The 12,224-nt window shown below is 39.7% G+C and overlaps 2 protein-coding genes across 5 annotated transcripts in view; both read left to right on the top strand.

Annotated features, from left to right (window-relative positions):
* LOC308388334 (cGMP-dependent protein kinase 1) overlaps positions 1 to 7,293 on the top strand; it is a 101,963-nt gene extending 94,670 nt beyond the window's left edge. For all 4 annotated transcript variants that reach the window (XM_080868969.1, XM_080868970.1, XM_080868968.1 and 1 more), the window contains 9 exons: positions 1,293 to 1,389; positions 1,491 to 1,630; positions 2,710 to 2,799; positions 3,012 to 3,153; positions 3,616 to 3,779; positions 3,971 to 4,093; positions 4,182 to 4,244; positions 4,329 to 4,395; positions 4,488 to 7,293. In XM_080868969.1, the coding sequence (XP_080725095.1) occupies positions 1,293 to 1,389; positions 1,491 to 1,630; positions 2,710 to 2,799; positions 3,012 to 3,153; positions 3,616 to 3,779; positions 3,971 to 4,093; positions 4,182 to 4,244; positions 4,329 to 4,395; positions 4,488 to 4,586 (985 nt within the window). In that variant the 3' untranslated portion in view covers positions 4,587 to 7,293. The remainder of the gene's footprint in view (positions 1 to 1,292; positions 1,390 to 1,490; positions 1,631 to 2,709; positions 2,800 to 3,011; positions 3,154 to 3,615; positions 3,780 to 3,970; positions 4,094 to 4,181; positions 4,245 to 4,328; positions 4,396 to 4,487) is intronic.
* A 1,787-nt stretch (positions 7,294 to 9,080) lies between these two features.
* LOC308388644 (dickkopf-related protein 1-like) lies at positions 9,081 to 11,034 on the top strand. The gene is made up of 4 exons (XM_080869482.1): positions 9,081 to 9,467; positions 9,596 to 9,740; positions 9,923 to 10,057; positions 10,184 to 11,034. The coding sequence occupies exons 1-4, from the start codon at positions 9,252 to 9,254 to the stop codon at positions 10,447 to 10,449; spliced, it is 762 nt and encodes a 253-aa protein (XP_080725608.1). The 5' UTR covers positions 9,081 to 9,251; the 3' UTR covers positions 10,450 to 11,034.
* Positions 11,035 to 12,224: the final 1,190 nt, after the last annotated feature.

Raw genomic sequence — 12,224 nt, 5'->3', positions numbered from 1 at the left:
ATAATTTTTCAAACAAATTTGTCAGATGGTTCAATAAACTCTTTAATTTTGAAAAATTTGTAATTTTCCTGCAATTATTTTCTATTTCAGGCTTTAAAGGGTTAACAATACTGCACCACACACACTAAACATGTAATCTTGGTTACTTGTCTCCTTTTCTTAAGCAGCACTTATTTTAGGATTTGGAGTTTTTCTGGGCCTGCATCCAGGTCAGGGTCGGGGAGAAAAGATGAAAGGATAACCTGCAAATCTCCCATGATAGTGATAGTGTATACATATACACAAATAAACCATGAGTGTCCTGGTAACCTGATGTGTTTCTGAGAAACATCGTGCTCAGTAACCTGCCAACACGTGCCACCAAAGTGTCCACTGCTGCGTAGCTTAGGGAAAAGGTTTCCAGTGTAACTGATCTGAAACAAGTACAGTTAGGTTGGTTTTTTAACACTTGGAATAGCCAGATAAGCTAGAATGGCATAAAGCAAACATAATTTGACATTTTACTGATTACATTCAAACCTGGAACAGTTTTTTCTGAAAGTGTTTAACCTACATTTTTGTAAATAATCTTAATCCCTGCAGCTCTGCGAAAGAAGGCTGCTGACTTATCTAAACACGTCTTCTGTGGAGGTGTTTTTTGATAAGACGCTGTCTACATAAACATACAGCTGAAATATTTTTGAGAGAGAAGAGGCCTGACGTCGAGGCGATAGTCTGTTATGAGTGACCCAGAAAGGCCTATCCAGGCTTGGATCTGTCCTAAGCCCACTGATCCAGAAACTGAGCTGATGAAACTCTGTCTGGATCAAACAATAACCAAAGAAGACACGGGGCATCTGGGGATAAGGGGTGGACACGTGGAAACAATCTCTACTGCCAGCATGCTGGCATGTTGTGGAGTTCAGTGGCAGAGCCAAGGCATGTCTTCTGAGCCAACTGAGTAGTGAGTAGCCTGTGTCACGGATGTCCCATCTTTGTTCTTTCCTATAAAGAATGGGGACAAGCTGGGGACAGTTAGTCTGTGATCAAAGAGAGGTCAAAGTAATTTGCCAGAAGACTAAACTCAAAAACATCCTGTTCATGTGCTCATATTTATACTCCACATCCTCAACAACATCCTTGATAGATTACTATGAGTTAAATCCTCTAAGATTTGCAAACAAATGAGCTCAAGGAGAGACGGATATTTTGTCTCAGGTTGTTGAAAGTGGATTATGTTTTCTTTCATCCTTCATCTCATCTCTAATCCTGTTCCCCTTCGTTCTTTCCTCCCCTTTTTCCTGGCCCCACAGGTATGAAGCAGAGAATGCGTTTTTCTTCAATCTAAACCTAGCTGACTTTAACATCATCGACACTCTGGGGGTTGGTGGCTTTGGACGCGTTGAGCTGGTATGAAGCGCTGCAGTGTGACATTAACATCAATATTCTGGACTTGTCTGACAAGCTGCACACGTTGCTATTTGAATCTCTCTCTTTCCCTATCACTGCAGGTTCAGCTCAAGAGTGATGAGAACAAAACATTTGCCATGAAAATCCTCAAGAAGCGGCACATCGTCGACACGAGACAGCAAGAGCACATTCGCTCAGAAAAGCTCATCATGCAAGAGGCCCACTCGGACTTCATTGTTAGGTAGCTTCTTAACATTAGCTTCCTTCAAATGCTCAATAAAGTTTGCTTATCTTACTAAATGTTTAATTCTGGTGATCAAAGTAAGAGTTATTAAAAATGACATTCCCTATTAAGACTTATTTAATGAACGTGGCCACAAAAAGAGCCTGTCATCATCACGGCTTTCTCATTTTGGCTTGGTTTGTATGTAATATGGCGTGGCTTAACAATAATAAAGAACTGCCTGAACAAGAATAAAGATGGGTGATACAAGCATCAGCAGGCTAACAAAACACAGCTGCAGCAGTAGTTAGGAGATTTAGGGAAACTGTGCTACCAATAACAGATGGTTCAATAGTCACCCTTGAATAATGAGGGCACGCACAATTTGCTTTCTATTAAGTACTTCTGACTTGGCACAGAGACTATCTGTGGAAGTGTTTCAGAAGTCATTTTTCTGATGATGTGGCACAAGACTGCACAGTTAAAACATGAAAAGGAGCATGACAAACACTGGCAGGGCAATCTTTAGTTGGATGAAATACATTTATTTATGCCAATTTCGGTCCAGCTTCATTGGTGTGCTTGTGGCCAGGAGCACCCTGGTACTGGCTATAAAACATGAAGGTGGGAGAGCGCTGATAAGGTGATACAAACAGTTCAGGAAGGTTTTAATAGAGACGAATGCTAATTTGTGTGCTGGAATACTGAATGACAAGATAACTCACAGGCTTGAGATGCGTGGCCCGGGAGACGTTTAGCAACATGACAATTTAAAAAACACTTTGTTTGGAGAGGTTTGTCCCCTCACTTGAATCCAATTAAACACTGTGGGAGTGTTTTGCTGTACACCGTTTATTGTGGTTTACTAAAATTATTTGTGTATATTTTAACAAACGGTTTAAATACTGAATTATATCAAAGGAAATCCCTGGCCAACAACAGACTGCTTTATTTCAGTATTATCATGTGTTCAAAATAGATTATAGGATTTTTGGTTAAGAAGATGAATTCATTGCTTTTTTTTCTGCCAAATAATAATTGTGTGGTTATGAATTTTACAGCAGTTTGTCATAACAAACACTTCTGTGTGTTTTCAGACTGTACAGAACCTTCAAGGACAGCAAATACCTCTACATGTTGATGGAAGCATGTTTAGGCGGAGAACTGTGGACCATTCTTAGAGATCGGTAAACTCATAAAGGATTAATGTCACACACACACACAATTATATGGCAAAGAAAGGTGTGGCAGTTAAGTTAATTCTGGTAAAATGATATTTGAGTCCCGCTTTGACCAACATATCTAGTGATTTTATAGCTACATTATAGGAAGTGTATCACATTTTACTATTTGATGTAAGTTACAATTTTCATCTTCTTTTGTCCTGCTGTGTTTACAGGGGTTCATTTGAGGACTCGACCACCAGGTTTTACACAGCCTGTGTAGTTGAGGCTTTTGCTTACCTGCATTCCAAAGGCATTATCTACAGAGACCTTAAACCAGAGAACCTTATATTGGACCACAGGGGTTATGCCAAACTGGTAAGAGATCAACATGGAAACACAGAAACCTCTAACTTGGATGTTTGTGTGTTTTTGAGAGATGATGCAAGAAAAGACAAATGCCATCTTTCTCTGATGTATGTGAAATGTCAAAAATCATTTTGAATACTGCCACACAATGGCTTTAAATACAAGAGTAATCACAGTGTGAAGAGAAGTATAACTAAGGCTATGCTAGGTTTTGTTTTTTGAGGTACACCAACATTCCCTTTTCTCATCATGGAGAAACCAGCTTGTCTCTTTTGGCAGAGCAGCCAGCAGCTACTCAGCTCAGCTCCAAACCCACCAATGCCACTATTTCCACCATTTTCATTCCACCATTAGTATGCATAAGAGTGAACATGATCTGATAGGAACCAAAATACCACGAGAAGGATTTTAAGTCAAATTTTTCTTTGCCTGATTATTACAATCTGACAACAAAATCGTTGTTTTCTTTAGGTGGACTTTGGCTTTGCCAAGAAGATTGGGTTTGGGAAGAAAACGTGGACCTTCTGTGGGACACCAGAGTATGTAGCACCAGAGATCATTCTGAACAAGGGCCACGACATCTCAGCTGACTACTGGTCTCTAGGAATCCTTATGTTTGAGCTCTTAACTGGCAGGTACTCACAGGCCCGGGCTTGTCCTTAACAAACTTATTTTGCGGTAATACGTGCAAAACTTTTTGGAAATGTTGAGTCACCTGGTGAAAATTAAAATGTGTCAGCTCATTGCACAATTTATACAGATTACATAATTGTCCACACTTAAGCACGTTTTACTTCAAAGTAATATGTTGGCCTCTGTTGTGTAGTCCTCCATTCTCTGGCCCTGATCCTATGAAAACCTACAACATCATCTTGAGAGGAATCGACATGATTGAGTTTCCAAAGAAAATTACCAAAAATGCTGCCAACCTAATCAAAAAGCTATGCAGGTAAGTGTTTGTGCCTGTAGACATTTATACATAGTAATTCATTTAAGTGGTCTGCGTGCTGAATCATACATTATTTTTTCTACTTCAGGGATAATCCTTCTGAAAGACTGGGAAACTTGAAAAACGGTGTCAAAGACATCCAAAAGCACAAGTGAGAAAACGCATTACTCAGTCCAGACATTTGTATTAATTTGCTCGCTGCACAATGATGAAGTAATGCTATTTTTTCTTTTAGATGGTTTGAGGGCTTTAACTGGGAAGGTTTGAAGAAGGGGACACTGACACCACCTATTATCCCTAATGTAAGTGCACGCTGTGCCCGTTTTGTTTTGTTTTATAGCCACTCAGTTGTTGCTTATTCTTTATGTGAAAGATTATTTTGTGTTTCTACCAGGTCACATCAGCAGTTGACACAAGTAATTTTGACAGCTTCCCAGAGGACAATGAAGACCCACCTCCTGATGACAACTCCGGCTGGGACGTTGATTTTTGAAGTCCTTCTCTTCTCTTGAAACCAGAAGAAACTCTTCTTTTGTTGGCTTTTAATGGTTTGGAGGTCATTAATGGAGGACATGGCTGTGTTGTAAAAAACAAAACTGCATTAAAAATGAAAGAGAAGATATGGAAAAGAAGATTAATAGTTGGATGGCAAACCCTCTGGGTCACCGATATGCCTTTATTTCACTGTGGCTCTGGATCAAGCATTTATAATGGGACTGCTGTAGCACTTCTCCAGTGTTGTTTTACACTTGGGTCTAAAAGGCAAAGAAAGTGCAGGGATACAAACACACACATACACACACAAATACAACAGAGGCTGATAACGGAGCCAGGTTTTCCCATGTATCATGAAGAGATGCTTAGTGGATGGATGAATGTTTTAAAGTTTGTCGAAGTTTTGCTTCGACGACTAGAAAAAGGAACTATATGTTGACAACCGCTCAAAAGAGGAAGGGGATGGTTATTGGTTTTTCTTTTTTTATAGATTCATTTTTCCGCTATAGTTAGTGAAATATTTGGTGGACTCTGGGAGGGGATATGATGATACTGCAGTTGGTCCCTGGTTATCAACATGCAGCTGCTTTCTGCAATCTGTAATGCTTTGTAGACATCTACACACTACAGATGGCAAGTGCAACTGGTACCAAGTGCTCACGACTAATCTGAATGTCACAGATTTTTCTTCTTATTGAAAAAACACAATATGAATGGTACATAGTATTTGAATTTACGAGATCTATTGTCACACATGAACGTTACCGGGCTGAAATCAAATACTTAGTACAATTTATGTGAGATTAATCTACCTTGAAAAGCACAAACACAGTGCATTCAGTGGAAAGAGATGTGACTCTTAAAGTGCCCTCCTTAAAATTTTAATGAATCACACACCGGCACACGTGAAATGTCAGCTAGTATTTCCATGAAGCAATGTGTCCTTATGCACTTAAGACCATTAACTGAGAAAATCCACAGTTATAGCTCATTTTAAGCTTAAGTCGAGGTCACACTTTTCTGTTCTATAATAGGCTTTAAAAAAAATCATGCATACGAATGCTTCTCTGCCTACATCCATCTTCAGTTTGTTTTTCAGTCACTTCTTGAATCCACCCAAACCGGATGTCCTCTCCTGTATAGTACTGACATAACTGTGAACATGGTTTTGATGTCTTTGGTGCTGTTGATAAATTATAATAAGCGATGTTGAGATGACAGTACTGGTTCTTTGTTTTTGTATTGTGATTTCTTTTGTGCTTGATTACTTTGTAACGTACTTGACAGCATTCTTTAGAGAAAATTGGAGACTTGTATAAATTTGTGAACTTGATCGATGATTTATCACTTGTGGTATTGTCGAGGTTTTTAAACAGGTTTCACCAGTTTGAGTTCAGCCATGGAAAAAAAAAAAATCATCCTTCTGTTTATTTGGAACTCAGATTTACCACATTTGCATTATCATAAGACTATCTTGACTTAACATAATCGTGTGGGAATCTTGACGTGTCTCCTAGAGGCAAAAAGAAGCTAAATAAATAAGGTTATATTTTGTGAAATCTCAACTTTGATCACCATGATCTCTCGCCCAGCTCGTCACCTCTTGCGTCCAAAAATCAGAACATGAAGTCAAAAGGAATGTAAGTGCCTTAAGTCAATGGCATATAAAATTTACATCACAAGACCTTTTCGATGCTGCATGAACACATATACACCTCAAAAACGTATGTGTCCTCTTAGATGGCTGCTTTTCATCCTTTCTTATATCTAATAAATACATTAATCACCACAAAGAATTTCTAGTCATTTGATGGCTGACAAAATATATGAAATAAATTTCCTGCTTACGCCTTTGATTTATGTCACGGGAACATTTAAAATGATTAAAAGCTATCCTACCTGATATAGCTGCAATGACATGCTTTTCTCCACATATCTAATGTGATCCTTTGAAGTCAATCACTACTGGCCTGATACAAAACACCAGTGAGCATTAACCATGGCTCAGAAAGACCATCCATCACTTGTTTCAGTCAGTAAATTTGAGCTTTTAGAGACGGCAAGAATGATTTGCAGTTATGAATATTTTGCCAATACAAATATGGAAATATTTTTATCACTGTTGACAGTCTTTGACAGAATGTCAGCATTAATCATATCTCATCACGATTCAAATTCTCTTTTCACTGTTTGGCTCAAAAGCTCAAGTCACATTTCACCCCACTAGCAGGAGAAGTTTGCCTTTCAAAAGCTTTCTTATCCGTTGTAGTTTACAGTCATTGTTTGCTTGTGTCTAGGCAGCAAATCTATGTGGTAAAGCTTGAAGAAACAGTTAAAATTCATCCTTTTGATGATATTAAACATGTATTGCAAAGCCTTTCTAGGCAGAAAGTTCTGAAGGCAAAATTCTCCTATGTGCATTCACCCCAGGAAGCCAAACATACATATTATATGAATCTATTGATGGAGAACTAAACACAAGAAGAAATCTTAATTCTAAACCATAAGTGTTTTACTGTGTCGGGGGAGGGTGGGGCGGTATGTTTTCACAAAGCCTTATGTATGTCATATCTTACCAAACCACTGGTTTTCAGTTTTTATTGACTGCCTTCTGCAAAGTTACCTGATATTTGCCTTGTGTTGTTATTTTTCTGCTGTAAGTTATTTTGCAGAGTGCCACGTGTACGATTTTTAAAATTATAGAGTAAAAACAATACTTTTGAGTCGTGTGTGCTGTGTTCTTTCAAACTTGTGCTGTGCAGAGTTCGCTGTAGTTGCCACAAGGGGGAGCTAATGATAAGACTAAAACGTCCCTTCACGCAAGTGCCTCAGCCTCATGTGAACCGCTTAAAGTTCCCAGATATCTAATAATCACTCCAAGAGTTTAATGCCATCCACTTAGTGGTAAGTGCGGATGATTCAGCTTTTCTGGCCTCCGTGTTGTTCGCACAACAAATCTGTTTGGGGCACAGCGAAATGGCTTCAGCCATAACAACAGGGTGACACTTCTGTAAGATCAAAGGGGATCAAAGTGCATCAAAGGAGCTCACCTTACCAGTACTGACATTCAGTAAAGTGGAGATAAAAGCTCTACTTCAAAAGATATGCAGCAATTCAAATGCGCAAAGTGCTAGTGTGTTTGTCAGGTGTCTATGGCGCATCGCTTATTCTACATACGCAGACACATTCTCACACTCAAACTTCGGATAAAGGCTCCGTGACCAGCAGATGACGTCCAAGTGCTAAAATATCTACAAGGAGAAACTTAAGTTCTTGTTTTTTATTACGCACTTCAGCATCTGAAGGGAGCTCTTCTTGCACAGCGAAAACTGACTATTCACACACAGAGTGCAAAAAGTTTTGAAATCAGTGTCACTAAAGGTTTAAGGTGAATAAATAAATCATAAGAGCTCACGTCTCTCAGGAAAGGGACGAGAGATAACAACTTAAGGACAAACACGGAGACAAGTCTACTGCGACGTGGGGTTATCAGCAGATTCACGTGGAAAAACAACATTGAGACTTAATTTGAATATTCTCAAATACATTTCTCCTTCTAGAAGTGGTGGAGCCTAAAGGGTCAAAGAGCAGGGTAGATCAGAGTCCCCTTTAATCTCAAAGTGCCAGTCAACCCTGAAAGGCCTCTCCACGGAAGTCCATTAATTCGGCAAAGTTTTCACACCCCTTAATGGTCTGCATATCCTACACATTGATGTCCGCAACTGGTGTAATCAAGCACACGTTGGGGGATAATTGCCCCCTTTGCAATCAGAGGGATCAAATGAAGTAGTTAATCGACTTAAGTAACTTCAATCGCTGTATTCACACAGCCAAAGGGCAGCCAAAGGATGTCATAGAAACTGGAATAAGCAAACGGCTTCTACAAAGATGCGCAGGTAAGTTGTCAACAGCAAATCAAATGTGCTACACATTTAGAAAAACGTCATTGTTTTTATTTTCTAAAAGTATACCTATAATAGTTTGAAAAATATACTACCCGCCTATTTTGATAACTTCACAGTAATTGCGAAAATTAAAATAAGTGATCAATAAAATGGAGAAAAAAAACTCTTCCCGATGTGTGATTTATGTGTTTAAAATATATTTTTTTATTTTGTCAAATGTTGTTGAGTGATTGTTTAAACAAAGAGTGATGAATTTATGAGTAATATTTTTAAAACACATCGAAAAAATATTAAAGAAAACATTATTTGTCATCTGTATTTTTTATGTTTTTATTTATTTATTTTATACTGACTGGATAGAGTAAGTACTGACTGGTGGTGGTGGGGTTATTTCCCGTGTACGACACTGTGTGATGGGTATTCAGACAGACTTTGCAGGTCATTATCATCACAAACACTGAAACGTTGTCCTGTGCAGGGAGCAGAGATGGCCATTTCCGTACAGTGGGTCTCTGTTTGAAATTCCACCCCTCCGCCTTTGTAGTGCACAGCGAGGGGCGGGAAGACAAACAGGTCCACATGTATAAAGAGAGATCACCCCAGGACTGCGAGTCAGGAGACCTCCAAACATCGTTCCGAAACTCTCTGGAAACTTTAGGATTCTGGATTCAAGGCCGTTTTGGACTTTGTCACTCTTCTTCTCAAAACAAAAGGAACATTCTTATCGTGTGTTTGCCGGAGAATTTAAGAAAGGAATCATGAAGATGCCTTCAGTCCGCGGCTTCTTGGCTGTGTATCTCACGCTGTTTGGATACCTTGGGGACGTTTACGCGGGCACAGTCCTGACGAACTCCAACGCGATCAAAAACCTGCCCGGCGCCCCGATTGTTAAAGATACCGATAGTGTCAGTCCGAGTCCTCGAACATCACCTTCTGGTAGCATGGGACACAAATTACCCGCAGACACCTTGCAGGTAATTAACTCAGCCGTGCGTAAAAGTCAAGTCTGTGCACCACAATAGTGGTTCGCTTGTATACGTTGTCACAGAAATCATAGCAATATACTTCCTGAAATAATATTTTTGTTTTTAATCATATATAGACCTCAAATGTTTGCACGGATGATGAAGAGTGCGGAGGTGAGGAATTCTGCAACGATGCTCGAGGCGTCTGCCTACCCTGCCGTAAGAACCGAAAGCGTTGCGCAAGGGACTCGATGTGCTGTGCAGGAAACCGCTGCAGCAACGGTGAGCTCATTTCAAATCAGTAATGACTTTTGGTTTTCTTTTAGTCATCTTGTATCTGTATTTTTGTTTTTAATTTCACTTTTTACTTATTATTTATATCTTAATTAACTAAGGGCTTTTTTCTGTAGTGTTAATTGCAAACCCTTAATGCAGTTATTTATTTTCCTCTTTTACCTTTTCAGGTGTTTGCCAGGCAAATGACTTAGATGTCGCAGATGTAGCCCTCACAACTGGCTGGCACACACACAACAGTACCATGGAGCATCGAGCCAAGAAGCCTCCCACTGCCCATAGCAACCAGCCTCATGCTGTCAAAGGTAAGTGTGCTGTTAAAAATCACTGGTCTTATCTGTTGGGTTCAAGTAGCAGCAGTAGGAAGTTTTCAGGGAGGTCTGTTCCATGTAACATATTTTCACTTTGTTCTCTCCCCCCCTCATCTTCAGGCCAAGAGGGAGATGCCTGCCTGAGATCTGCAGACTGCTCCGAGGGTCTTTGCTGTGCCAGACACTTCTGGTCTCGCATTTGTAAGCCTGTTCTGACAGAGGGCCAGGTGTGTACGCGCCACCGCAGGAAAGGCAACCATGGCTTGGAGCTGTTCCAGCGTTGTGACTGCGGCGAAGGGCTGGCCTGCCGACCAGAGAAAGGAGAGCGAGATCACACTGTCAGCAGGACTGCAGCCCGGAACCTACACACCTGTCAGAGACGCTGACATGAACGAGTGGACGCACACAGAAAGAGAAACCTGCACATTCACACGCCCAGCAAAACCCACAACTCAGTCACAGACACTGACAAACACTTGCATACACAAGAGATGCTGACACACACGCACACACACATGCACACAGACACCTAAGACTTTCTTTCCTGCCAAAGTTGTTGACAAAAACACATCAGCCGAAAGGGTAGACATGATTCCTGGAAAAGTGATACACCCAGAGGGATACAAGAGTGCAAGATGGACTGAATCAATTCCCTTTCAGCAGATGAGGAGTCGGAAGTTAGGAAGTGACATTTCAGAAGTATTAGGAAGATCAATGCATGTCATTGGTAATGGCAGAGCTGTTTTGTTTCTCTTTTTATGGAACTTCATGCCACGGTTATTGCAGTAAATTACTGTATTGTACATATTTCCCTGGATGTGGCACTTAAATGAGCTATTACATTCTGTCAACACCAGTATTATAAAGACATGGTGCTGCATGCATTGTAAATGTGTTATATATAAAGTTTTATAAGAAATGTTATCTATTGAAAATTTGAATATATTTGTTTTATTAAATGTCACGTGATAATCTTAACGCAGTCTTTATATTCCTCTTTTTTATATTTGAATCTACTGCAGTAAAAAAAAAAAAGGGGGGGGGGGGAGGCTTTATGTAGGATTTGTAGAGGTTTCTTGCAAAAGTTAAAAAATAAATGATTTAGTCTTCATATAGTAGCTGGTACACAGAAAAGTAACAACTGTCCCCTTCTGAAAAGCAAAAGTTGTTTGAAGGATGTCTGCGGTGCTTAACCTGGCTCAGGATCACTAAACACAGTTGTTACAGGAAGAAATACACAGACCCAAAAAGACTTACAACAAACATACAACTGTAATGAGTTACTACTGGAGCCTCAACACGTCAGGTCCTGCTGTGAAAGCAGAGAATGGTCAATCAAGGCTATATCATCAGATGAAGGCAACCCACCATATCAAATGATGCCTACAAAGAGGTAATAACTAAGTATCTGTGTCCTGACGAATGTGTTTGCCACCTACACCTTTGGTGTTGGCTAGTTTCTAATTATGATGCTCCTGCCTTCATGTGCAGCAGAGCAGATAGCTGGCTATCCAAGTTAAAGCCTTTAATTATTTCATCTTACTCAATCTACACAAGGCTTCATGAAATGAGGTGCACCACAGCACTTTTTCTGTGATGCAACAACAACAAAAAAAGTTCTCAGTCTCTCCAATTGCACAGCACACCCCATTTCCTGGCTGTTGCGCAATAGATGTGCTCTAATATGTAGGCTATGAATCCACTCAAATACACCTTGGTACCTGTAATTAGACATGTTTAGATTAGAAGATGGTGAGGAAATTACTATACTTTTTGTTTGATTCTCTTGTCAGATCAAAAGACGCACAAGACACTCTTGATATCTGACCGAGCCAGATAACCTCTTCATCTGTTTACATCCACAGACATTAGCTTGAAGTTTGTCCAAAGAAGACAAGGTGAGGTTTACTCTGGCTGTCATTGAAGATTAGTGGTGGAAAAACAAAACCATGGGCTCAAATCTTGCACTAAGGTATTTGTGTGGCTCGCTCTAGTTATTTACTTTAATTTTAATTTAGATTTACCTCAACCTTTTGGAAAACAGTTTTTTATGTATTTAAAAAAACATCAGAAAACACGAGAAAGCTCTCATTTTGATGGAAATTAATAATAGTAAGATAGTATAACAGAGCCAGAAGCCACTTTCCCAGCATAACGAGAA

The sequence above is a fragment of the Rhamphochromis sp. 'chilingali' genome (genome assembly GCF_963969265.1).
Source record: "Rhamphochromis sp. 'chilingali' genome assembly, chromosome: 20".
Classification (NCBI taxonomy): domain Eukaryota; kingdom Metazoa; phylum Chordata; class Actinopteri; order Cichliformes; family Cichlidae; genus Rhamphochromis; species Rhamphochromis sp. 'chilingali'.
The sequence above is the reverse complement of the archived record's forward strand: the minus strand, read 5'-3'. Positions and strand labels throughout refer to the sequence as shown.

Bases quoted from the DNA above. Each gene is read 5' to 3' on its own strand.
- LOC308388644 (XM_080869482.1), top strand. From the start codon at position 9,252: ATGAAGATGCCTTCAGTCCGCGGCTTCTTGGCTGTGTATCTCACGCTG. The intron at 9,468-9,595 runs GTAATTAACTCA...AATCATATATAG, and splicing joins TACCCGCAGACACCTTGCAG to ACCTCAAATGTTTGCACGGA. The intron at 9,741-9,922 runs GTGAGCTCATTT...TTACCTTTTCAG, and splicing joins AGGAAACCGCTGCAGCAACG to GTGTTTGCCAGGCAAATGAC.